Source organism: Phacochoerus africanus, chromosome 8, assembly GCF_016906955.1.
Source record: "Phacochoerus africanus isolate WHEZ1 chromosome 8, ROS_Pafr_v1, whole genome shotgun sequence".
Classification (NCBI taxonomy): Eukaryota; Metazoa; Chordata; class Mammalia; order Artiodactyla; family Suidae; genus Phacochoerus; species Phacochoerus africanus.
Window position 1 is genome coordinate 97,961,079 of NC_062551.1, and position 26,643 is coordinate 97,987,721.

The 26,643-nt window shown below is 48.7% G+C and overlaps 1 protein-coding gene across 1 annotated transcript in view; it reads right to left on the reverse strand.

Annotated features, from left to right (window-relative positions):
• Positions 1–14,350, reverse strand: part of RAB31 (RAB31, member RAS oncogene family) — a 108,694-nt gene extending 94,344 nt beyond the window's left edge. The window contains exon 1 of the mRNA XM_047793698.1: positions 14,141–14,350. Coding sequence (XP_047649654.1) covers positions 14,141–14,179 — 39 coding nt within the window. The 5' untranslated portion in view covers positions 14,180–14,350. The remainder of the gene's footprint in view (positions 1–14,140) is intronic.
• Between the last annotated feature and the right edge of the window lie 12,293 nt (positions 14,351–26,643).

A 26,643-nucleotide genomic window follows, 5' to 3' on the forward strand; every position in this document is an offset into this window, starting at 1 on the left:
GGCTTAATCTCTAAAATATACAATCAACTTATACAACTTAACAGCAAAAAAGCCAATTTCAACCTAATTGAAAAAAGGGCAAAAGACCTGAACAGACATTTCTCCAAGGAAGATATACAGATGGCCAACAAGCACATGAAAAAATGCTCAACATCCCTGATTATTGGAGAAATGCAAATCAAAGCTACTATGAGATTCTACCTCACACCAGTCAGAATGGCCATCATTAATAAGTCCACAAATAAAAAATGCTGGAGGGAGTGTGGAGAAAAGGGAACCCTCCTGCACTGTTGGTGGGAATGGAAGCTGGTACAACCAGTACGGAGAACAGTATGGAGGTACCTTAGAAATCTACACATAGAACTACCATATGACCCAGCAAACCCACTCGGGCATATATCCAGACAAAACTCTCCTTAAAAAAGACACATTGCAGCACTATTCATAATAGCCAAGACATGGAAACAACTCAAATGTCCATCGACAGATGATTGAATTAGGAAGATATGGTATATACGCACAATGGAATACTACTCAGCCATAAAAAGAACAAAATAATGCCATTTGCAGCAATATGGATGGAACTGAAGACTCTTACACTGAGTGAAGCAAGTCAGAAAGAAAAAGACAAATAGCATATGCTATCACTTATATCTGGAATCTAATATAAGGCACAAATGAACCTTTCCACAGAAAAGAAAATCATGGATATGGAGAACAGACTTGTGGTTGTCAAGGGGGATGGGGAGGGAGTGGGGTGGATTGGCAGCTTGGGGTTAATAGGTGCAAACTATTGCCTATGGACTGTATTAGCAATGAGATCCTGCTGTGTAGCACTGGGGACTATGTCTAGTCACTTAAGATGGAGCATGACAATGTGTGAAAATAGAACGTGTACATGTATATGTAACTGGGTCACCATGCTGTACAGTAGAAAAAAAATTGCATTGGGGAAATAACAATTAAAAAATTAAAAATAAATAAAAATAAAACAAATAAAATGAAATGTTTTAATAATGGTGAAAAAGATGCTGTTTACATCAAGGTGGCCAAGAGTGAGAAAAAGTAGCCTCGAGGGCCTCTCACCCCCCATCCCTTCCATTCTGGATGGTCCCACCAAGCCACTGGGAGTCAAGGCTAGGAAGGGCCCTGTGCTCAGGGCTTTCACCACTGCTTCCTCCCTGGGGTCGACTCCCTGGGCCTCCTTTGTACACCTTACTTGGCAGCCTTTCTCCATCCCGCCTCTCCTTCCCCTGCTCATGGCCTTCACTTGATAGGACTTATTCCTCCACACCTGTAGCTACCTACCGGCCTCCAGCCCAACAACCTCATCACCCCTGCAGTCATGGCCAGGGGTCAACATGGGGCATTAAAGCAAAAGGAGACGTGCTGACAAGATAGTGGCATAGAAACAAAAAGAAATATAAAGGCACAGAGCCCTCGGAGCTGGGCGGAGGGCCAGAGGAAAACAAGCTGAAGAAGATCGAGGCTGCATGTGGCCTGGGCTGACACCAGGGCATCAGGTGAGGCTTCGACCCACTGAGCCCTCAGCCCTGAAGAATACCCATGGGAGGTGAGTCTGCTTCTTCCCTCATGGGGTTTCCAGGAAACCAGAGAGCTGGGGTCACCATCGAAACCACACCTCAACTTCAGGCTGGACAGGTAACGCTGCCAGGCCCAGCCCCCAAGGCCATCTGCTCCTGGCCACCTGCATCCCAGGGCCATCCTAGCTCCTGGGCAAAGACCAGGGCACTGGCTGGTAATTCAGCTGCCAAAGCAGTCTTTTTCACTTCTATTCAGAAGGCACACTCTGCTTCCCTCTGAAATTAATTACACTCTGAAATAAAGAGTTTCCTAAAACTTAACCCCATTCCTTTTGTCTAATTTTGTGGCTTACACAACTCAGACCAGGCATGGCGCCCAACTCCAGGCAAAACTCAGTTTCATTCGAAGGGAGAAGTGGCTTCTCCCTCTGGCACATTTCAGGTGCTCTGGGAATCGGTCCCTGCTGGAAACCAAGCTGAGAAATTCCTCCATCCCAGGATCTTTAAAGATTATGGGCCACAAAAGCAATACGGCCCAGCCCAGGTGAGTTCTGCCCGTCAGAGAGCAACAAGCCCATTTCACATCTGTGAAATTTCACCAATCACATGCATGGATTCACATGCGGGAAGGCGGGGAGGAGAGGCTGCAGCAGACGAGCGGGGATGCGGTGACTGAGGGCACGGAGATGCAGCCACGGAGCAAGAACAGAGGCTGTGAACCCAGAGGCAGCAGCCCATGGTGCCAGGAGCTCTGTCTACCACCCTTTGGGTGGCTCCTGGAAGTGGTGAGGGCCCAGGAAAATAGGAGGGGGGGTTGGGGTTCAGGCTGGGGCTCCAGGCAGAGAGAAGGAATCAGAATTCTAGGCTGAGGAACGAATGAATCAGGATGAAGGAGAAATGGTGCCTCTGGATTCACAATAATACTGAAGTGTTGTCCTCCTGGAGGTGGGCTCTGCCCCCTCTGACTGGCAACAAGCAAAGCGTGGGGCCAGTTTCACTGACTGGAGTGTGTGCCCTCCAGCCCATCATTACAGGCAACAGAGAGGTCCTGTCGTGAAGAAGGGCTCCAGCCCTGCTCGCTATCTGGCAGGGATGAAAAACCTAGGATGTGGGGTCACTTTATACGGACTGTGTTACACAATAAGCTCAATTTATCCCTGACTTTTAGACTCACAATTCCCACTGACCTCTCAATTGCTGGGTGACCTCCAATGGAAGTAATCCCACGCACACTGAAGGCGAAACGAATAAAGATTTACAGCACAGAAAATACTCAAGTGCTACAGATGGTGGAAACTGTAACTCATCATTTTGCTTGTTTATTTTTCTAAAACTGGTCCAAACACAGAAGCCATTGCACTTCAAAGCCAGGTACCACCCAGCTAAGGCTCAGCTCAAGGCGTCACTCTTTCCCTTTATCTACTACCCCCAAATTTTTCACTCACGAAAACTTCTTCCAGCAACAACTATATGAATCCAATATATGCAATGTTCCAGATTGTCATTCTCTGTAAGATGAACATTGTCACAGACGAACAAAACTCAAAACACACTCAACACCTAGTAAAACTCATGCACATGGGTAGTGACTCCATAAGCATTTGTTGCATAAGGAAATCAATGAACTAGATCGGACTTGCAGCCCTGGGTATCCAAGGCACCCTGCACCATTCCCCAAATTTACACAATTTCTAAATTTTCCTGAATCTGACTTTGATTCAGAAAACAACCGAAGTATATAGTAAATCAAAAGCTATCACTTAGCACCTAGGCCTTGCCAGATCCCACAGCTAAGCAGATTAAAGAAAATGTCGAAACTGGAGCTCCTCCGTTGGAACAAATCTATTTAAACTCACCCAAGCCTTGAGACTCTCAGGGTATAAAGTGGTTGGGGCAGAGGGGAGACGGCCAGGCAGAGCTAGAGGGGTGGTCTATGCAAATTGCCAGTGTTTTACAAAGGAGGAAAAAGAGTTATGTGATTTGCTAGGGGGATGGAGTAAATGGCAAAGCCAGAACAAGTACCCAGTCTGCTAACCTGATGCGGCCCCACTGCCCACTGTGCTCTGCTAGCAGGAGGGCTGTCCAGATGGCTCAACTGCAGACCTAGAAACGCCAAACACCTGTGGGCCTCACCATTCAGGGTTTGCAAACTGACACTTCCTGAACCCGATAACACCGCTGCTCATGTATCTCCCAGGGGAGTCACGAAAGAAAAGGCCTGGGAATCGCAGCTTCCGGACACCAGGTGGAAAATGGGCAGCAGATAAAGCCAAGCTCAAGGCCACTGCAAACACACGGCCCTGTAACATCAGGGGATGTGCTGGACCCTAAAAGCCCATCTCACACCAAAACCAGAAGCACGGGGCCACCACACAGGGCTGTCCCAGGACTAAATGAGACAAGTACAGACCACACGCTGCCCCTGAGAGGCTCAAAGCTTCCACAGGCCCAGGGCCAGCTTTCGTGGTCAGAACTGAGCTTCTCAGCCTCTTTTAAAGGGAAAAGCAACCCCACGGCCCCAGTGTAGACATTGCATACTAAGAGTATACACTGCGTACAAAGAGTAAAAGCACACACCAACTGTGTTTGCTATGCTAAAGTATGGAAAAGATAAATGTACTCATTAAATGCAAATCAAACTATCAAACCAGGTCCATTCAAATGACCTTTAGTCTAACATGGTGGATGGTGCTGCTCCCTGAAGGGAACTGGCTCAGGGTGGTGGTCGGGTCCAGGGTCAGTGTGCTCTGTCACCCTGTACCTGGCATGGTTTAATTCCCTCAAATTCCACACACCATCTGCCAACAAAGTTTGTCGGTTCTACGTTCACAGTAGCCCAAACGAACCCTGCTTGTGACCCAGGCTGCTGCCTGCCATGGGCTCTGCTGTGCTTCCTTTCGTGGTCCACCCTCCACGCGGCTGCAAGGAATCCTCGTGGCGGTGAGTCAGATCAACATCACTGCTCTGCACCAACACCTCCCACGGCCCCCACTGGATTTCCAGGAGACTCCACTGATCAGGACCCCAAACTTGCTTCTGCCCACTTCCCAGCAGTCACTCTGATCCAGCTGCACGGGTCTGCCTGCTGCTCCTCCAAGTCACCTGCCCCCCAACCCCCCACCCCAGGGGGGTCCCCTCTACCAGGAGGGCCCAGATGGCTCAATAACATTGTCCCTGCATTTACTCAAAGGCCTTCTTGTCGAGGACTTTCTCAAGCCCCTACTTAGCACCACAGCCTCCCAAACAGTCCAATCAGGGCCTCCTGGCTTTCTCTCCATCTGTCACATGAGGCATCCAGTGCCCTAGGGTATGGTCACTCCCACTGGGATGTGGGCTCTGGCCATCAGGAACTGTGTGTCCACCTTGCTGCCTACTATGTGCCCAGCCCTGGGGCAGACCCGTCAATATCTGGGGCACATGCTCAGAACCACTGGGTCATCACATGGCCCCAGCCCAACATCTGGGCTGATTCTGACTGGGTCCTCCTCTCCTTGGCCAATTTTTTGTTTTGGATTTTTTTTTTTTGGCCACGCCCATATTTCCAGAAGTTCCTGGGCGAGGGCTCGAATTCATACCACAGCGGTGATCGGCAGCATGGCAATGACAACACCAGATCCTTAACCCCCTGTACCACCTGGGAACTCCATCTCCTTCGACAGCCGGTTTTAATGGGCATCAAAGTCACTATTACAGAAGGCTCACCTGGAAGATCTGGGGGTAATGTTATTTACCTTTCACAGAACAGCATAGAAATGAACAGGCACAGGAAACCTGCAGAGCCCACCCTGACAAGGCCACTCACCACACTCCAAAGCCCCTGAGACTGAACAGGAGCCCGAGCAACGATCCAAATTTACTTTCCAATTTTACTGTTGGTGTGCCAGTTATTTCCAGGAACAACCAAAAGGATCTCAACCCACCAAACGTCTCCTTGGGCCCTGCAGTAAATTTTTATAGGTTTAAGCTAATTATGTTAGTAACACATGCTCCCTAAATAAACCAATGCACAGAAGCAAAAGAGAAAGGATAGGTTATTTCTGAGCACAAATCAGCCTCTGGCCCACCTGAGCTCTTTCTGGACACTCTCTGTTCTGCACCACAAGCACTCACAGGCCCTCCCTGGTTATGCCCACGCCCCACCCCCTTACCTGGCAATTGAGCATCATGCGACACCCACAGCCCTCTGGTGCTGCTATTTCACCTCCAGCTTTCTGCTCTATCTGCTGGGCTGGAAACCCAAGGACAGAGCCCCCTCTCTGCTGTGGGACATCGTTACCCCTGCCTGTAGGGCAGCTTGGCACATCCCTGGTAAGTGTCTGTTCATCCCCACGGCATAGGACCCACTACATAAATCCTCATTTACTTTATACAGACCCCTTTTGTTGTGTTTTAAACTAAAACAAAAAGCCTGGGGAACTGCCTGTGTCATCCCCTCAAAAGTCTGGCCAGGTTTTCTGGTCGACACTGGCAGCCAGAGGAAAGGTCACCGCACTGGGGCTCAGCACACTCCCCGCTCAGTGGGGAAGGGGGGGGGCGGGGAAAGCAGAGTCGGAAACATTTTCCTCTAAGAGCCAAGCCCTGGATGCCTCTTTAAAGGACAGGCTGATGATTCATTGATGAGAAGTGGAGAGAAAAAGGAAGCAAAATGATGGAAGAATGTGGGGGCTGAAAAGAGAGACAGCAGGACAAATATGAAGCAGGACAGTGGGCTGGACTGTGGACCGTCAAAGAGAGAAGCAGTCATCTGAATAGAAAACAAAAGGCAGGAAAGACCTTCAGGAGGTGAGCCGGGAGCTGAGGAGGGCAGGAGAGAAGATGTCACAGCTGCAGGGTTTTGAACTCACCACTCAGCAGAGGAAACAAAACTTGGGCAAGTTAGCACAGGTTCAGGTCACAATGAAGACATGAGGTAAAGGCATCGTCCTGCATCCCTTGTCTTTGCCGTAGCAAACGCCACCCAACACTTGCCATTTCACTACTAAGGCTTTCCCCAACCTCATCACTCGATTCACATGTTAACTAAAACGAGCACAGATAATGAGAAAAATAGTTTTTCAGAAGTTTGTTATGAAAAGTTTAGAAAATATCTTCGCTCCTAAAATGAATGATGTCTTTGAAAGATGTAATATTGATGCCATGAGATGTTCTTTTATTTAAAAATAAAAGATTTTCTTAATTAAGCCTGCTATAAATATAAATACCCTAGCCAATCATTTCATCAGAGAGGGAGGGAGAGAGTGAGAGTGGGAGGAGGGAGGCAAGTTTTATGTGATACCCAGTGTTCATGTGTGTGGCATGCCCATGACTGCCATTCTGTGTGTATCTGTGTGTGTGTGTCTCTCTCTCTCTCTCTCTCACACACACACACACACACACACACACACACACACACACACATCCTTCCCCCTCACCCACTCCATCCCTCCTTTTCTCCCCTCTCCCTTCCTGGACAACGTGGATAGAGGCACTTTTTAGGACAATGCATTTATTTGCAGGTCCTGCAACAACATTGACTCCATGAGTGCAGAAAGGAAGTAATTCTGGAGATTTCAGGCATCTTTTTTTTTTCTTTTTTTTGGCCATGCCCTCCAGGGATCAAACCCATACCACAGCTGTGACAACACCGGATCCTTAGCCCGCTGCACCACCTTGGAATTTCCACGTATGTTTTTCTTCTAGAAACACAAATACTGTTGCCCCAAAGGGACCCAAAGCCCTCGAGGATCTGCCTTCCAAAGAGAGAAGAGGAGGGAAATGACCTCCTCTAGGTTCTGCTTCTCTCCCCTGGTGCCCAGTTTTCTGATAACCCAAGTCATCTAGGCATCTTTGGCGAAATCGAAAATTGCCCAGACCACAATCTGGGTTAAATCCCAGCAAGCAGAAGGCACAGTCATGACCTCCAGAGACTTCGGGGCATTGGGAGCAAGGAAACAGATCAGAAAAAGACTCCTCAAAACAGAAGCCTCTGCAGCGAGAAACCCACTCAGGACCCCATTTGTTAAATCCCTCTTTTCCTTATTTCTGCTGACAAACAGCTCTGGCCCCTTGGGACACCTGTGACTCTCAACAGCTCTAGCAATTAGATGGAAAACATAAAATCACATGGCCTGTTAGGTGGTGGTCAGTGCTTGATGGAAAAAGACAGGACACAGCCCAGTGAGGGGGCTGGAGCCAGGGGTGGGAAGCGGGTAGAAGGTGGGTGGGCTCAGCCCCTCGCTCACCCAGAGTGGATTTCGGTTCTGTATCTTCAGCCCTTGCTAAAGTGTCAGATCCACCATGTCAAAGCCATGTGTTGTGTAGAAACACAGCCCTGCCAGCACACATAGAGGCCAGGAGGATTTACTGAATGAGTGCCACAGAGGGAAATGGGAAAGAATATTTCCATATAACACATGATGTCTTCCCACCGCTTAGCCCAGAAGAAGCAATGAGGAAGTAAACAGACAAACCGAGATCTGGAACTTTCTACAACACAACTGGCCTGGATTCTTCAAAAATGCCAATGTTATGGTAGGAGAAAAAGGGAGCAACTGTTTTAGATGAGAGACGTGAGGAGCAAATGGAATACATGATCCACGACTGCCTCCTGAGTGTGAACTACACACCTGAACCAGTGCGGGGTTCGCTGCTGGGGTGAGTGTGCAGGAAGGAGAGTGGCCTGTCCCTGAAAAGCTACACACTAAAGTCAGAAGTGAGTGTCATCATACTTTCAGATGGTTCAGAGGAAAATCCAGCATGATTTGTGTACGTCTGAGACAGAAAAACTGAGAAAAGCAAGAAGGGCAAAAAGTTTTCCCTTCCGGCTCCAGGTGAGGCCATGCACATTCGTTCTACCACTCTTCCGGCTGTCTTGCAAGTTTCATATTTTTCAAAATAAAACAGGAAAGGGGAGTTAAAACAGAAGACCCCCTGGGAGTTCCCCGTAGGCCCGGTGGTTAAGGATTTGGCCTTGTTACTGCTGTAGTGAGGGTTCGATCCCTGGTCCGGGATCTTCTGCCTGCCCCAGGTGTAGCCAAAAGAAAAAAGAAGAAAAGACCCCTCCCCCTTGGCCCCCTGCTAGAGAAGGTTGGGTGAATGCAAGACACATCAACCTGGGAATGGAAGGCTGTTCTCCTTGTCCTCCCACACCCCTCCAACCACCTCAGCCTTCCAGAAAATACCATGAGATCCAGAACCTGCTTTTTTCCTGTCAAAGCTCCACTTGTCCTTTGTGGTCCTGTGCACATCCTTCCCAGGCTGAGAGACCTTCCAGAGAGCTCAGTGCCCAGCCCCCACTGTGCTCACCTGCTTGGCTCCCACGGCACCATGTGACACCTCTGGCATCCACCCATCACCAAGGCCTGCATGCTGGCTGCTGTGCACATGCCTGTCTTCCCTGCGCCACCAGAAGCCTCTCCACACAAGCCAGGACCAGAACTCACCCTCCCTACTTCCTATCTCCAGCGGAGCTAACAAACACCTTGTCCACGACAGGTACGCAAAACAGACCTTGAGCAAAAACCTCCTATTCCCCCTCTCCCCCATGTCTGATATTTACTGTCCTCCTGCTCTAGTACTGCTGTCGTGCATGGCTCCGGGCTGAGCTGTCACAGGAATACAAGGGATGTCATTTAGGTCATTGTGTCATTGTGTCCGCTTCCCAGGATAGGCACAGCGCTTTCTGAGGGCAGGGGTTGTGGCCGTCCTGTCCACCTGTGGCCACTCATTGGTCCCATCAGAAAAGACAGGTTGCTCGCCAATCAGTGAATGAGTGAAGGAAAGCCTATTCCCATTTCAAACACTCGTTACAAATTATTAAAACTAAGTCAAAAAGAAGTGTAATGTGTGCAGACACAGAAGCACTGAAATTAGTCTAACCTGCAAGACACCACCGAATTTGAAGGCCTTTTCTAATGCATGAGTTCAGAATCTTTCCATGTACTGGCACCTTAAAATGTAGTTTTCTATTTTCCAACGTCTATAGCAGCATTGGTGCAGATCTGAGGGATACAACATGCTCACTAAAACAGGGACACCGGGAGGGGGTGGGGGTGGGGGCCACAGGCTCAGGGCTACAGAGAGGGGTGGGGAGGGACCAGGTCAGCGTGAAGATGCTCCACAAGGACTCTGGTGCACCCACCTGGGCCACGCTGGGTGGAGGGCAGGATGCAGCCTTGCCGACCCTGAGCAGGAGAGGAGTAAGGGCCTGATGGCACTGCTGGGCGACATCCCCCTGTATCGTGTATATTTATCCTCATCCCACAGTCACCATTGCCGAACCACACCTTCCATCAGGTTCAGTTTAATAGAGGAATCAGACACGAAACATGTTCCTAGACTACCCCCCCCCAAATACCCCCAATTTCCAAAAGAAATGCCAGTTTCTGGGAAAGAAAAAAAAAGTATGGCAATAGGAGTTCTCATCGTGGCTCAGTGGCAACGAACCCGACTAGGATCCATGAGGGCAAGGAATCGATCCCTGGCCTCGCTCAGTGGGTTAAGGATCCGACATTGCCGTGAGCTGTGGTGTAGGTCACAGATGTGGCTCGGATCCTGCGTTGCTGTGGCTGTGGCATAGGCTGGCAGCTGAAGCTCCAGTTTGACCCCTAGCCTTCCATATGCCTCAGGTGTGGCCCTAAAAAGCAAAAAAAAAAAAAAAAATAACAGAATCTCAGGCTTGGATGGTAATGCCACGGATGCCCCTGGTCTGCTCCTTCCCATCCTATGTACGGGTTCCTTCCACGAGGATACAACAGATCACCTAACGTACTGAACACCTTCAGTAACTCACCTGCATTCCCGCAGGGTCTGCAGCTCGGACTGGTCTGCCTTACTGTGAGCAGTCTGTGGGTCCTGGCGCCCCTTCTGGGAAGGCCCTATACACTGCTGAAGTCCCCACTGCCCAGATGTTGCAGAGAATCCCAGGTACCCTGATGAAGTGCCGTGCAGATTCTAACAGAGGCCAGGGGCCTCCCCAAACCCCTGACAGTGTCATGCCACTCAGCTGCTGAGGAAGTTGCAGAAATCTCTAAACTGTCGTCAAGACAACCAAACTCCAAATATAAATCTCTTTGGGATTCCATCCGGAAGCAGTTTTAAAAACTGTACACACCCAGAGGAAATAATTAAAGAGAGATCCTCTTCTCTCTCCCTCCTTCCCCTCCCCCTTCCCTCCCCCTTCCTCTTCTCTCCCTTCCCCCCTCCCCCCTCCCTCTCCCTTCCCCTCTTCTTTCTCCTCCTGCTTTTTGCCACGTGGTGATGTGTGTTAAAAATGCATACTGGGAAGCTTTCCACCTTTGGGGTTGGAACAGCTGCTGCTTCAATATTGTTTTTGTTAGTTTTTTTTTTTTTTAACATACTTTGCTGTTTTTAATGGAGTTGTTTTTTAAGCTACATGTTTCATAATACTAGCTGAGATTTACAAAGAAGGACGACTGTTAGTTACTTAATTGGCCAGAATGAAACTCGTGGGTCCTCCGTGTCCAATGCGAACCCCTATCAACACCCTCCTGTCCGGCTCACTTCCACCACAGCCCAGCTTATCCCAGGAAAGGGCTTCATAAAGGCTTGGGAGAAACACAACAAAGTCCACCCTTGACAACAATAAGAACCAAGAATTTCTAACAGGTACCATAAATAAACCCAATGCTCTTGAGTCCTTGGCTTCTCCAAGAGCACAAAGCATTCAGGGAATGTTCCACAGATGGAGGTCAGTTCCATCTGGGAGTGCTCACCAAAGAAACAAGATTAGACACGCTGAACATCAGGATTCTGGAAGACACAGGTACACACCACCTACTACAAATGACCCTCCAGTCAGGAACCTCCACCCCCGCGGGGAGAAGCTAAGAGGGGCAAAAGTCTGCACTGCCCTTGCTGAAACCAATCATGCCCCCTTAAATGGGGAAGCATGGCCCCGGGTAATCAGGGACAGGGACCTTCAACCAGGCACAGAGGGACCAAGCCCTCAGACTCTGAAGTGAGCAAGACTTCAGCTAAATGGTCCCATTCCCATCCCCTTCTCAAGGCAGCCCAACAGAAAGTGATTCCAGCAGTAGGCATGGCTGCTAAGGGCTGGGTCATACTGCAATCTGAGGGGGCTAAAAACAGGAAGCTGAGGGCTGGCTGCGTGTAAGATTTCATCCAGAAAAGACAGGCCTCTCTTACAAAGAACAAAGCAGCTGGGGCTCCTGCTAAAATCTGGGAGGACTCAGCTTGGTGCTAACTCCCTCTTCCAGCCCATTCCCAGGGCTCTCTCCAGTCAAGAGAGCAGACCCAGCAGTTACATGTCTTTGGTCTCACCCAGATGCTGTGTCACCTGGAGAAGCACCTTGTTTGGAAGAGCAGCTGCAAACAGAGCTTGTCGCACATATCACCCAGGACAGGACCAGCCAAACCCGGGGGACTGAAGAAATATTACACAGTGTGATAATAAGGTCATTGGTCCTTTCAAATATTCCACATAAGGTGTCTTCTGATGTAAACAAGACTAAATCCTAGAGCCACTCTCAAAAAAAGGAGGAGGGGGCATGGATAGGGTGTGATAGGATTGAAGCTTCAAGGTCTCCCCATCTGCCCAGAAAACTTCTTGCTCTGCTTTGGGACTGTTCATCCCTTCCAGGCTCAACCTCCTACCAGCTGAGCCACTGCAAAGGACCAGCAGACAAGGAGAGGCATTGTCTCCAGGAAATCACGAAATGCAACTGTTCCATTCTTAGAGATAAGAGAAGAAAAATTAAAGGGATTTCCTCTAGCTTTCTCATCTCCCAAGCTTGCTGTCATCCTGGAATCACAGGATAGCAGGAAATGGCACCGTGTGTCTTAGGAGACCATCTGGTATTGTCCTCTAACTTAAAGGGAAGATGTTATTATGTCCATTTTACAGATGAGGCAACTGAGGTACTTGTCTGAGACTGCACAGCCAGTGAATGTGGGAGAAGGAGAACCCAGGCTTTCTACCTGATCTGCTCCTTGTAGAAGGAAACACTCATCCTTGAAAAAAGGAAATAGTAGCAAAATTGAAAATAATTCATGGGATGGAGCAGAGCCTGTGCCACCAGTAGATGACAAAGGAGAGAGCATGGGGGAAAAAAGGAAAATCATTTCCAATTTCATTTATTCCCAAGGCCAATCCTGACCCACACAAACACACGTCAGAGTTGCCCCTTGGTTCCCTGGGACCAGACCTTCCTTCTGCATCTTTGACCAGCTTCCTCGAGGCTGAAATGACTCCTTGAAAGGAAAATATGGGATTCCTGGATTTATGTCTGGACTAGGTTAGAGAGCCTGGCAGACTGCTGCTAAAGGTCAACCGAGGAAGATGAGAACAGCATCCCAGTCAGATCCAGGTAGGGGCTGTGCAAGCAGGGGGTGAGGAATGCTGAGAGGCTTGTGCTGGGTCACAGGGAAGGAAGGGCCTTTGCTTGATCCCCTGGAATTCCAGGCAAACAGGACAGCCAGAGGACACCAGAGTTCTAGCAAAGGCCAGTGAGGGGAGACAGTCAAGAGCAGTGTCCTGCCCCAGGTTCCAGAAGAGCCTAGAGGGTATCCAGACAGCCCCAGGGCCTGGGACAATTCCATCCTAACCCAGAACCATTTCTTCTTTATCTGCTTCTGGACATCTGCCTTGACAGACCAGTGAGCACCGCTTTGAGAAAAACAGAACGGGTCCAACCTTTGCTGCTTTTTTTGGAAATGGTTTACTTGAGAGACCAGATTTGCCAAGGGCTAAACACTAGGCATCAATGCCAAAAACTGCTGAAAACAGGGCTTAAAACCAGCTCCTTCCAAAGAAGTAATCCTGTAATTTGATGTGGGCACCCAAAAGGAAGCGCCCCTCAACACCATCTGAATCCCCCAAGGGGCTGCCCTGTGCCATCTGACAGCTCCTCATCCCTTGGGTGTTTGTTTCTGTCTTTGTTTCTGGCTTCCTCCACGTTTCTTCAGGCTCAGAGTGACCCACTTTGGGAGGGACGTGGGGTCAGAGGAGGACTTTCTCATCCTGCCTTTACCCTTAGCTCGAAAGTTTTCTAGGCGCGCGTTTTCTACGGTACGTTCTCTCTTCACCTTCCCGCCACCGGGTCATCCCCTCGCGTTTTCTCACCCTGAGCTGAGCTTTCAAAAAAAAAAAAAAAAAAAGTAAATAAACCAATTGCCCACAGGACGCAAAAGGACTCGGCACCTTAGCTAACTTAAAGTTTCCGCAGGAAGGAAATTATTAAAGGCGAAGGAGAAAGCTCCCGGAGGCGGGGGCCGCGGCTCCAGTCCGGCGGAGGGGTCCCGGGCTCCCGGCCCAGCCCGAGATTGGCGAGGCCCGAGCGGCTCCCGGAGCGCGGGCAAGCGGCGGTGGACCGAATAGAGAAAGCTCCCGAGCAGGCTCGGACCCTAATCCAGCAGAGCAGGGACTGGGAGCGGGCCCCGGGAAAGAGGGGCGCGCGGACCAGGGGGCGCCTGCGACACTGGGGGCGCACGGACCAGGGAGCGCAGGGGAAGGTGGGGACAAAGGGGGAGCAGGAGACAAGGGGGAGCAGGGACCAGCAGGGCGCGGAGACGACGGGGCGCGGGGAGGAGGGGGACGCACGGACCAGGGTCCCCAGCGGCGGCGGCGCAGGACTCACCCCGAGGAGACACACTTTGAGCTCCCGGATGGCCATCATGAGCTCGGGGCCGGGCCGGGCAGGAGCTCAGCATCGTCCGGGGCCGCGCCGCGCCCCGCCAGCCGGCGTCCGCCGGTCCCCGCCTTCCCCCCTGCGCAGCCCGCGGGCGGATCCGCCGCTGCTGCTATTTCTGGGCTGCCGGGCGCGCCGCGGTGGGTCACGTGGCCGCCGCCGGCTCCTCCCGGGGCTGCGAGGCTAACCTCGCCGGCTGGCTCCCAGGAACGCCCCCGACGGCGTCAGCTCCCAGGGCCGCCTCCGGGACGGAGCCTCCTCCTCTCAACCAGCCCGGCCTCGGAGCCCGCTCTGCAGAGCCTATGGGGCCGAAGGAGGACCCGTCAGTTCCCCGGGGGACTGGCCCCCACGACTGGCGGCGTCACCGGAGATGCTGTGCGCCGTGGTCAACTACAGGGAGCACTTGGAAGGCTGTGTGCACCCCCGTCATTAGATGGCACTTGACAGAAGTTGTGAGGATGGGAAGGAGGATCTGAGGGTCTGACCCTGCAGCCCATCCCCTAATACTATGAGGGTGGGCAGGCTTCAGTTCACCCCCATACAGCTCGTCACTCTCAGCCCAGAGCTAAGTCTCCTATATGTAATGGAAAATGGGTCTAGAAGCGACGGCCTTGTGTCTCCCTCCAAAACAGGCGAGTCGGCATCTGAAAAGGGAAACAGTCTAGTGAGGAAGCTGCCTTGCCCAGGGCAGAAAATGCTACAACTTGTCTGGACAGACGCCTGGCCCTCAGAATGCCAGCTAGAAATAGGTAGCTGGCGGCCAGCGTTCTGCATCCTTCCTTGACTGGGAAACAAAGAGGCTCAGGCTTGAGACTGTCAAGAGGCCTCTGGGAACTGCCCTCTCTTCTCCACAGTGGGGCAGGCACCTCATCCACCCAGGCCACCTCTTGTGTTGCTGCCATGGAAACGTCAGCCTTTTGGACTTATGTACCTGAGTTATGCCTGGCATTTCAGTTTGGAAAGAACGTTGTTCTTTAAACTTCATCCCCTGACTGAACTCTCAGGGCTCTGTCCTAACGTGCCAATTTTGATCAAAGACATTTCTGTCCCCCCAGCAGACTACCCACCTTGATTTTTCTGGCTTTATTCCTCCTGAAGCCATGCTGAAGCTCCCCGGCACCCAGGTAGCCCCACACAATGGGTACCTCCTAAAAGGCTGGGGTCAAAATGCCGGTCCCCCCTCCTCCTCAAAAAACAAACAAACAAAAAAACCCTGGAAAATGGCCATTAATCTCCCAGGGCAGTGGGGGCTTCTCCTGGCTTGGGCGGGCTGCGGAGGATTACACAAATATGGACTAAATTGTTCAAAACGTAGCTGGACGGACATGCATGCAGGTCCTGTGCAACATGGAGATGCTTGTATTGGTACCTGTCTTTGATTCAGTATCAACAGCAAGGCTGGTCTTCTGTGTGGGAAGGAGGAAAAGAGGCCTCTCCAGAATCTCCCAGCCTGGTCACAGGACCTCACTGTCCCCAGGTCTGCTAAGCAGGGTTACACCCACACAGCTGCAGAGATACGTGGTGGTAAAGCAGCCCTGGCAAGGCCTCCAGTAGCCTTCCTGAGCACCTTGCAGTCCTGGACGGAACAGCGTAAGTCCAGAGAAGTGCTTCCTTTTGGCCTTTCTTCTCACTTCCCAAAAGTCAGTCAAACTAGTTCTCACTTCCCAAAAGTTGGCCAAGCCAGAGTGGGAGGATTTCTCATTAAAACTGAGATGGGTTCCTGAGGGCAGGATCACCTCCAGACAAAAGGGGGCTGGCAGAATTTCGCATCTTTTCCCTACCCTCTTCACTACTCTTCCCTCTCCTCTCTTCTCCACTAGCCTCGGTGAATCCAATGCTCACTCTCTGGTATCTGGGCTCTCCCCAGACAGACGCTTATGCAGGCCTCCTCCCCACCTCCACCCCCCAAGAATCACTGGTCTGTTTATTCTCCCCACACCCACCCCATTAAAATCACCCCACTTAGGTCTCATTCTGCAGGCCCAGCACCTACAAAGTGCCAGCCCTGGTGTGTCAAGTGGACCACCTCCGTAGGTTTATACTCCCTCATCAGCCAGGTCACTCTTGGGGACTTAAAAGCCTGGTCTCCAAGGTGATGCACAAGGCTCTCCCAGGACGGAGGACACTGGCTGCTCTGAGACGTATTTGGGGTGTGTCATGGCCTGGGTGGGTCTCAGCTTGTTACAAGTATAGTGTTCCCTAGGAATGCTGTTATTACACTTCAGGATTACTATACGAAGGACCCATCCAGTCTGACTCCTCTGAAATTTTCTGCAAATCTAAAGAGGTTCTGATTTAAGCAGGGATAAAAATCCAGTGTACATAACTAAGAATATATCAAATTAAAAAAAAATGGAACAGGCAAGTTTTTCTTATGAGAACCTGTAAAGCAAAAGGTCATTGCTCGAATTCAGATTTCTGCTTTTCTGTTGCTTTTAAGTCCTCAGTGGCATCTACAAGATGAAAACGAACTCTTCAGCATGCACTGTGATACCTCCCAAACCCACCTCTTCTCTGCCCAGCTGATGGACCCCATCACCCTGCAAGGAGCTGCTCAGATCCCACCTCTGCTAGGTCTCCCCTGAGCTTGCATGTCCTCTGCTCACAGCTCTCCTGGCACTGATTCAGCAAGCCACCAACCCTCCTGTCTCCAACAAGGGTCCTCCTCCCAGGTGTTGGAGGCAGAGTCTGGTTAAGAAGTAAAGAAAGATTTACTCTGATCAGAAAACAGAGATGTGTGCACTCGCTCCAGAGCACATGTTCTCTGCAGACCAGGGGATGGGGCTGCTCTGCAGGGATCCATCAGGCAGGCGCAGGTGGGGATCTCCAGCACGCAGGCGTGACTGTTGCTCATGCTCCACATCACAGTGCTAGGCAGTGCTACTCTGCACACGGCCCACCCGCCATCTTGCACTGAGGTGTGGTGGGCGGGGTTTCTGCACACGGCCCTCAGTGCACTATCAGCCGCCATTTTTGCACAAGGACCCTGGTCTGAGGAGCAGGTGCGAGGTCTCTGCTCGCGGTGCCATGTGAACCAGCAGAAGTAGATTCAGGGCAGAGGAAACAAGGTTAAACTTTAATGACCCAGATTCTGTTTTTATTCCCAGGGAATTGTTAATTACTTGTTAATTTAATTGGCCATTAAATCCCTTTTACAATAGGCCACATTGTAATTGATATGCAAATATGGGTCTGTGTCTGTGAGAGGAGCTCCTAGGTGAGGCAAGGACCATCTGGGTGTCCTCAGAATTTTAAAATGATGAAAAGGGTTCTTTTTCAAAAAAAGAGAAAAGAAAGAAAGCAGGAGTTCCCATTGTGGCACAGCAGAAACAAATCCACCTAGGAACCATGAGGTTGCAGGCTCGATCCCTGCCCTTGCTCAGTGGGTTAAGGATCCGGCATTGCCGTGAGCTGTGGTGTAGGTTGCAGACGCGGCTCGGATCTGGCATGGCTGTGGCTGTGGTATAGGCTGGCAGCTGTAGCTCCGATTAGACCCCTAGTCCTGGAACCCCCATATGCTGCAGGTATAAAAAGACCAAAAAAAAAGACAAAAAATAAAATAAAAAATAAAGAAAGCAGAGGAAAAGTGGTTAGAAATGGGTCTTTTTGATCTCAGTCTACCTAGAAGTTTCCAGCAGTGCCTTCGGCCTCTCATTCCAAGGAGACTTGCACTTTGTGGGTTGTGTAAGTGTGGGAGGCCACCGTCATCATCGTCTTCAGGACAGGACAGGACCCATGGAACAGGGTGTGTGAGCTGGAATGCGCACGCTGGACTTCACCTCAGACCGCTGGGGGTGTGGCGGGGAGTGTTAGAGAAGAGTATTTAGCAAAATCTGCCAAGTGACTGGAAGAACCATCTGATTCTTTAAATCCACCAGAAGCCAATCAGCTGTAAAACTAATCATGTTTTTTTGATCCAGCTAATCTTTTTGGACCATAACATAGAAGCAAACTCAGAAAAGTGAGCAACTAGAAAGCCTGCCTCTTTGTGCACAAACATGCTCATAAAGAAACAGATACATTAGAGAAATAGGAAGTCACCTTTGCTGAGACAGCGAGGTACAGCAGCATTTATTGTAGCATTGAAGAGCTAAAACAGCTGGTATCCCTTAACATTTGGGAATGATTAAGCAAACCGGTGTCTTTACCACGGCATATTTGATGGTGTATGGTGGTATAAGTGTCACTTAGGTATTACATCAAGAGTGTCTATAAGGTAGATTTAGAGAGAGATGTCTAGTGAGTAAGTTTTGGTGAGTGTAACATGACACAGAATTGGGTCTGCATGTTGAACAGTTAAGCCATACCAATTTGTTACAACTCCCCAGACTATTGGCTGATCTCAGCAGACCATGGTGAATCATCTGGTGGACTCAAGGGCCAGTCAAGGAAAAATAAGAATGTTTATGAACTTTGTTTTTTACTTATTATAGAACTTCATTGTCTGCAGTATCAATTAAATAGCATTTTAATATTTCTCATTTTCTAGGCAAATCTTTCCTTCCCTCTGCCCTCGCTTCCTTAAGTCTCAGACACCTTCCAACTAACATCTGGTGCCTTCTCTTGTTTGTAACTCAGATCCTTTAAACGAATCTTGAGCCCACGGTGGAAGATAGTATAAGAAAAAGAATGTGTGTATATACACACACACACCACTGGGTCACTTTGCTGTACAGCAAAAATGGGCACAACGTTATAAATCGACTATAATTTTAAAAAAAGAGTAAGTGACCACTATTACACTCTGCTTTCCTTCCTAAGACATTGAATGCTGCAGAATCACTTTGTCACCTGCAAATACTCTAAATAAACTTTACTCTGTAACTTAAAAACAAATACAAACCTTGAGGAGCTGAATTCTGGACATAGCAGGTTAAGAGAATGACGAGAGGTTTAGGAAGGCAGAGGTGAACGGACCCCACTGTTCACCCACAGACCTGGAGAAAGGGAAAGCAGCCTGTAAGTTCAGAGGTGCTGGGGATGCCTGAGGACAGAAGGAGCCCCCCCTTGGGGAGAATTTGCCCAGAATGGGGCAGCCTGGTGGAGGGCGTGGTGCATACATGGACAGAGATCCCTTTGTGATGCCTGTCCCCTCTTGGCCACACTGGCTGTCCTCATCTTCATGTGGACAGGACAGGAACGTCTCCCAGAAGCTCAGGACAGCAGCCGGAGTCAGGATGGGGCAGAGGTGGGTGGAGACCGCCATTTGCATTCTTTCCATCACCTTCTGAATGCACCTACTTGGAACAAGCAGGTGGCCCTGACTTAAAACAAGGGAGACCTCTGTTGGTCTCTCACAAAGGATTTGTGTCAGGTGGTCATTTTTCGATTTTCCAGGTACACCTTCCTGAGTCTCCTGCCCATCAGCTTCTGCAGTCTCTGCGACCCTTGGTTGAGCTGAAAAGGTTGAGTTACAAGAAGATACAAGATATGTAATAATACCTCCCAACAAAATGTAAGTGAATGGATTCAGCTGGGAGATCACCTCCCTAAACCCATATGTTCCTTGTCAGTCCTGTTCATTTTCATTGCTTGCTTCTAAACCAGGAGTGAAATTACCATTCTGATTCAAACCAGTCAACCCAGCCCAGCTCCATTTCTTAGGTTACCAATAGGTTGTTCTTTCTGGCCAGGATGGGAGTGTCACTGCAACAGCTTCAGATAACACTGTGGAGTGTAGGATGGTATTCTTTTTCTTTAAAAGAGGTTGTGTACGTTAATATTTGCTATCAAACTAAAAGACTGATTTTTAGGTGTTGGAAACGATTCCTATATCTTGGGGAATTTGTTTTTAATTGTTTATACACCCATACAGCTAATAGTAAATGCTGACTACATGCTGGCCCCCTAGGCCTGTGACCAGAGATGCAGAGGACACACTGGCACAGAGCTTGCAGTGGAAACAGGCAAATAAACAGGCAGCTACTGTGTGCTGGCAGATGGATGAGGCTTGGGATACTAGCTTCATTTTTCTTATTCCTCCAATTGAGAAAATGAGTATAGGAGTTTCCTGGTGGCTCAGCAGGTTAAGGATCTAGCATTATATCTTTAACCTGTTGAGCCACCAGGGAACTCCTATACTTGTTTTCTGCTATGGTTCAGGTCAGTGCTGTGGTGCAGGTTTGATCCCGGGCCCAGGAACTTCCTCATGCCAGAACAAAAAAAGAAAAAAAAATGAGTATAACTTCCAGAGTCAGCAAACGTTGAATGGAATCCAAATCATCCCCCAAGTAATAGGGATGATGATCAAGCTAGTTAGAGCTTGAAGCTAGTCAAACAGGAGGTGAGTGAGTGTGTGTGTGCGCGTGCGTGCGTGCGTGTGCGTGCGTGTGTGTGTGTGTGTGTGTGTGTGTATGAGACAGAGACATAGGCAAACAAAGATAGAGATCTTTGTTCTGTCTGAACTCCCAATACTGCCCCAGACAGGAAGAACCTAACACTAACTAACCCCTAGTTCCAAGGACCTCCCAGAAGATCCAAGTACATAGTATAATGGTTAACTAAGTTAGCTTAAGACTCCAATTTACATCAGAACTCTTGCAAGTTTTGTTTTAACCCTTATGGTTATTTTATTGACCTAATATTTTTTTTGTTATGCATTGACTTGTCTGATTTACTTGTGTGACAGAGCCTGCTATAAGTCATCTACAGTCCTGACCTTCGGGACTCCGAAATTGTCCGAGGGAGTAGATGAGAGAGTGAAGGTATCAGCACAACAGATAATCTCAGGGTGGTAGATGGAAAGAGCACATTGACATCAGACAGAGCGAAATTTTCAGTCTAGGCTCTTTTATCCCAGTTTGAGTGAGTTAAAGAAGTTCCTGAGTGTCTTTCAGTTTCCTACTCTGTCAAAGGTGGACATGAAAAGGCTGTTGCATTATTTGGGGGGAGAAATGAATTAGGGGTGTGTGTCTGTGTGCATATGTGACTAGGAAACCTAGATAACTAATCCTCCTGGTTGGCACAGACTGTCCAGGTCTGAACACAAAGTCCCGCATCCTGGAAACCCCTCAGTCCCGGGTAAACAGCACCAAGGGCCATGCTGTTCCTTTCCCCTAAGCCTGTTTCTGTGTTGCTACCATTCCTTAAAAAGGAAATGTTAACTTCCAAACGTCCTCACTTCCTTCCTCAGTTTTCCAGCTCTGAGTATAGAAAAGCCTCGACTTCAGAAAATGGCACTACCTTACACCAAGCTGATAACATCTAAATTCCCTATGATCACTCACCATCTTATGCTCAGTGCACCTAAAAGCCTTTAATATGCAAATTATAACTTCAGCTAAATGACAACTGTTTCATTGAATGACATGTCAACTTTTAAAAAAGAAACAGGAAATAAAGATTGCTTAGTTTCCCATCCTTCTGGTGAGGCCTCTTCCTCTTTTTGGTGGCTCACAATTCACTCTAACTCCCCCCTCTCTCTCTCTTTCCTGATCCCTATCTGACCTCTTCCCACACATACACGTATCAAATGTTACATTCTATTGAACTGAAACTTCCTTCAGAACCAACACATCATACCTCTGGAAGAGGGGATTTTAAAACAGAATCTTTTCTGGGGTAAATGTCCTGGGAAGTTGACCCTTTTTCAGACAATTATTCCCTTAGCCCCCATGTGGCTCCCTGAGTTCCAGGCTGGGGGCCCTGTCTTGGTTCTACTGTCAGTGGTTGCTCTAAAGTGGTACTGATACTGTCTGGTGGCATGCTTTGGGGGAGCACCGAGGATGAAGGGGCTCTGGCTCTTTGTCTCCTCAATGAAGAAAGGGAAATGCAGCTTTACGTCCAGAAATCACAAGGAGAAAGACTGATAGAAGTAAATGTTAACACCTACTTTACGGTGTTAATTATTTTTTGCTTTCTAGGGCTGGACCGGGGGCATAAAGAAGTTCCCAGGATAGGTGTCGAATCAGAGCTGCAGCTATAGGCCTATACCACAGCCATGGCAATGCCAGATCCGAGCCACATTTGCGACCTACACCACAGCTTGTGGCAACGCCAGATCTTTAACCCACTGAGTGAGGTCAGGGATCAAACCTGCATCCTCGTAGAGTTCCTAACCTGCTGACCACAATGGGAATTCTACTGGTGTTAATTTTTTTTTTTTTTTTGTCATTTTAGGGCTGAACCCAGGGCATATGGAAGTTCCCAGGCTAGGGGTTGAATCAGAGCTGCAGCTGCTGACTTATGTCACAGCCACAGCAACAGGGGGTCCAAGCTGTGTCTGTGGCCTACACTGCAGCTTGCGGCAGGACCTCCTTAATTTTTTTAATAAATGCTTTAACTGCAGTCTAGAGAATGTTTGGCATAAATATGACTCAGTTAATGATCCTAATATAGGAAGGAATAATGTACTAAAAAAGGAAGGAAGGAATTAAGATTGTATTAGAAAAAATGAGTAGACATTCCAACCAAGACCAGCTACAATGTAAGGATGTCCCCTCTCCTTTCCAACATCAAACCAGAAATCTTTGCTGACAAAATGATACAAGACAAGGAAATTTAAAAGTGTACAGATTGGAAAGGAAGACATAAACCTGTCTTTATTGGCAAATGAGACAACTGTCTACATGGAAAATCTGCAAGCTCAGTGGTTAAGGATCTAGTATTGCCGCAGGCTGTGGTGAAGGCCATAGATGTGGCTTGAATCCTGCGTTGCCGTGGCTGTGGCACTGGCCAGCAGGTGCAGCTCTGATTCAACCCCTACCCTGGGAACTGCCATACGGCACAGGTGCAGCGCCCCTCCCCCCAAAACGGCCTCAAGAAACAATCTTCCCCTTATCAAACTAGCAAAATCCTAAAACCCATAGCTCCATGGTGCTGTGAGTGGGGCAGAAGGAGCAGCATTCATTCATGCTGGCCAGACTAGATGGGTTTGACCTTTTGAGTAACACATTATTTATATGTGTGTGAGAGTGTGTGTGTGTGTGTGTGTGTGTGTGTGTGTGGCTTTACAGATGTTTATATATCCCCACAGCCATTCTGTCACGTGGGTTACTTCACTCATCTTCATGTACACATGAAACTTACAACATGGTATAAACCAGTGTTACCTTAATACAAAATAAATTGAAAAAATTATTCTCGATGTTTCTGTGAAGGTATTTTGGATGAGATGAACATTTAAATTAGTAGGCTTTGAGTAAAGCAGATTGCCCTCCCTAATATGGGTAGAACTCATCCATTCTGTTGAAGAGCTTAGTAGAGACTGATCTCGAGGAAGAGGAAACTACCAGCAGACAGCCTTCTGACCTGAACTATAACTCCACCCCGAGTCTCCAGCCTGCTGGCTGACCCTACACATTCCTTAAAATAAATCTCTCTGCATTTATACATCCTATTGATTCTGTTTCTCTAGAGAGTTCTCACTAATACAGCACTCTACTGATTTTTTTTTCTTTGCCCTGAATCCACCACACCATGTTCATCCATTCTGGTCCTGAGCCTGTTTCCCCAAATATTAATCGGGTACCCACTGTGTGCCAGACACGAGGCCAGGAGCTAGAGATGCAGAGGTCAACAAGGAGGCCCTGGTATCAGGAGACCACAGTCTGAACTCTCCTCTGGCCTTGACCTTTTGAAGAAGCAGAGTGTTTCTGAAACAGAAAACACTGTGGCAGTTTCGGCCACATTGAGTTGTAAGAAGAGAACAATGACTTAATATTAACATTGGATTGACCCCTAGCCTGGGAACTTCCATATGTGTGGATGCAGCCCTAAAAAGTAAAAAAGGAAGAAAGAAGGAAAGAAGGAAAGAAAGAAAGGAAGAAAGGAAGAAAGAAAGAGAGAGAGAATATTAACATTGGAGATAGACCCAGGTCCAAAGCAGAAACACATGGCCTTAGGTTGAACACTTCTAGTGATCAAGAAGTATCAGAACTGGAGAGAAAAGGCTGGTGAAGGAACAGAGATGAGTCAGAGTCAAACAGCCAGGCCTGAACATGGGGTGTGGACCCCAGGAGGAGAAGGCCCTGCTCTAGGAGCCTTCACAGATGACACACCAGCCTGGAACCTGGTGCCGTACCAGCCTGACTCAAGGGCACCCTCCAGAGAAGTGAAACTAAAAAAGGCAAGACTTTCTCACCATCCAAGGGAATTGAGGGACAGGGCTGTGCACAGACCAGGCATAGCAAACAGCTATGTTCAGAAAATGGAAGTGAGAAACAGTATAAAATTCCGGGGTGTTAAGCCAGCCCCCACTGGTCATAATGACTTGACTACAATGTGCTTGCACCTTGGCTCCCTGGGTAGAGTACCAGGAGCACACAGTAGATGCTCAGTAAATATTTGCTGAGACAATGGATGAACAAGTGACATCCTGGGACAGGCTGACAGCTCCATGAAGAAAGGCTGGAGGCCAGGAGGAGGTCTCTGGAGGAAACACGGTGCTCTTGGGGGGCAGCAGACAGTCCCCACTTCTGCTCAGGATGGCTCACTCCCTCACTCCGCGCCCTCCTGAGTCTCAGGTTCGACACCCATATCTGCCCAGTTCATGCTCACTCCCTCCCTAGTTATTCTTGGTGAAATTTTGCAGGAGTCAGCACCCTCTTCTCTCTCTCTCTCTCTCTCTCTCTCTTTTTTTTTTACCTTTTCTAGGGCCGCACCTGCAGCATATGGAGGTTCCCAGGCCAGGGGTCCAATTGGAGCTGTAGCCGCCGGCCTATGCCAGAGCCACAGCAACACAGGACCTGAGCCACGTCTGCGACCTACACCACAGCTCACGGCAACGCTGGAACCTTAACCCACTGAGCAAGGCCAGGGATCGAATCTGCAACCTCGTGGTTCCTAGTCGGATTCATTAACCACTGAGCCACGATGGGAACTCCTTCTCCTTTAAAATGTTTTAATTATACAAGTTAAATCCAGATATTATTGAAGAATTAAAAAACCCTAACAACAGGGGGAACCTAAGATTTTCATCATCTGATACACACACACATACTTGCATAGTCAGTCATGACTAGTCCTTTTTTTCTGTATGAGTTATATCCAGAAAAGTTTACAACCATTTTGTACATACAGATTTGCATGTTTTATCTGTTGGACTTGTATCCAAAGTATTTGTTGTGATATAGCCTAATTTTGTAAGAATATCCTGCTGGCTGGGTTTTTTAAGTCGTAGTGAGAGTGTACATAACATAAAATTTACCACCGGTGACGTCTAGTGCGTTCACACTGTTGTCACTGTCACCACTATTAGCTCCAGGGCATTTTCTCCTCAAAAGGAAACCTCGTTCCTCCTAAGCAGTCCTTTCCCACCTCCTCCTCCCCAGCCCCAAGTACCCACTAATCTCTCTGTCTCCATGGATTTGCTGACTCTGGATATCTCACATAAATGGAATCACAGGCTATGTGGTGTTTTGTGACTGGCTTTTTTCACTGAGCATAATGTTTTCAAGGTCTGTCCATGTTGCAGCCTGTGTCAGCACTTCATTCCTTCATGTGATCCTGTTTTAAATTCTACTCTTTGGCTCAAAAATCTCGCATGGCTACCCATTGCCTATCCAGATAAAATCCGAGCTCTTCAACGTGGCATTCACTCTTCTGCAAAATCCTGTCTGCCCCTCTTACCTGCACAAACTCACTCCACTTTCCTGCTTCTTTCAGCATCTCTAAGCCCTTGGTCCCCACACCAGCAGCAGCAGCACCACCTGGGAAACTGTCCTACAGACAAATTCTCTCCACCTCCCACAAGACCACTAAATCAAAGCCCGAATTCCATGTTTAAACAGGCCCTCTGGATGAGCCTAATGAGCACTAAGATTTGAGAACCTTTGGTCTAAATCAAATTACTCCTTGCCGTCTCATTCAGATGCTGTGTCCTGAAGCTTCCCTTCTACTCTTACCTCCCTAGATATTACCCTGCCTCCTTGAAAGGAATTCTCACTTCTACACTGTGTCATACATAGCCATATATCCATCATTTCACCTACACACTGAGAAGAAGGCTGGGCAAGGTGACATTGAAGCTTGTCCCTGGCAGAGGTTCTGAGCATGTGCTCCAAGTGCAGGCCTGGCACTTTCTTGTGACCTCCCGCATATGTCATAGCTGAGGGCACAGCTCTCACATTACCCTCAGGCAATGGTGTCCCTCACTTTGTGGGTATTAAAATATCCTTCCTTTATGAATGATAGCAATCATAGAAGGGATGTTGGGATTTTTTAAAAATTTTTGTTTGTTTTCCTTGTTGCTCTGTCTGGGGACCACTGGCTTGTGAAGATAGTGGGCTCCGGAGAAGTTTTGCCAGAGGGTGTTTGGTAGCATCACCGTGGAACTGCCTAGGAGGTCCTGACTGCTGCACAGTTCACGAGCCACAGTTGGGCTGTGATTCAGCTTCAGAGCTGCTCTCCCTCCCAAGTGTGAGCACCTGTTGTAAATATCTCCGAGACAGCTCAAAGGTCAGAGAGCTCAGCTATGAAAGAGAAAGAAAGATTGAAAATAGGGAAATGCCACT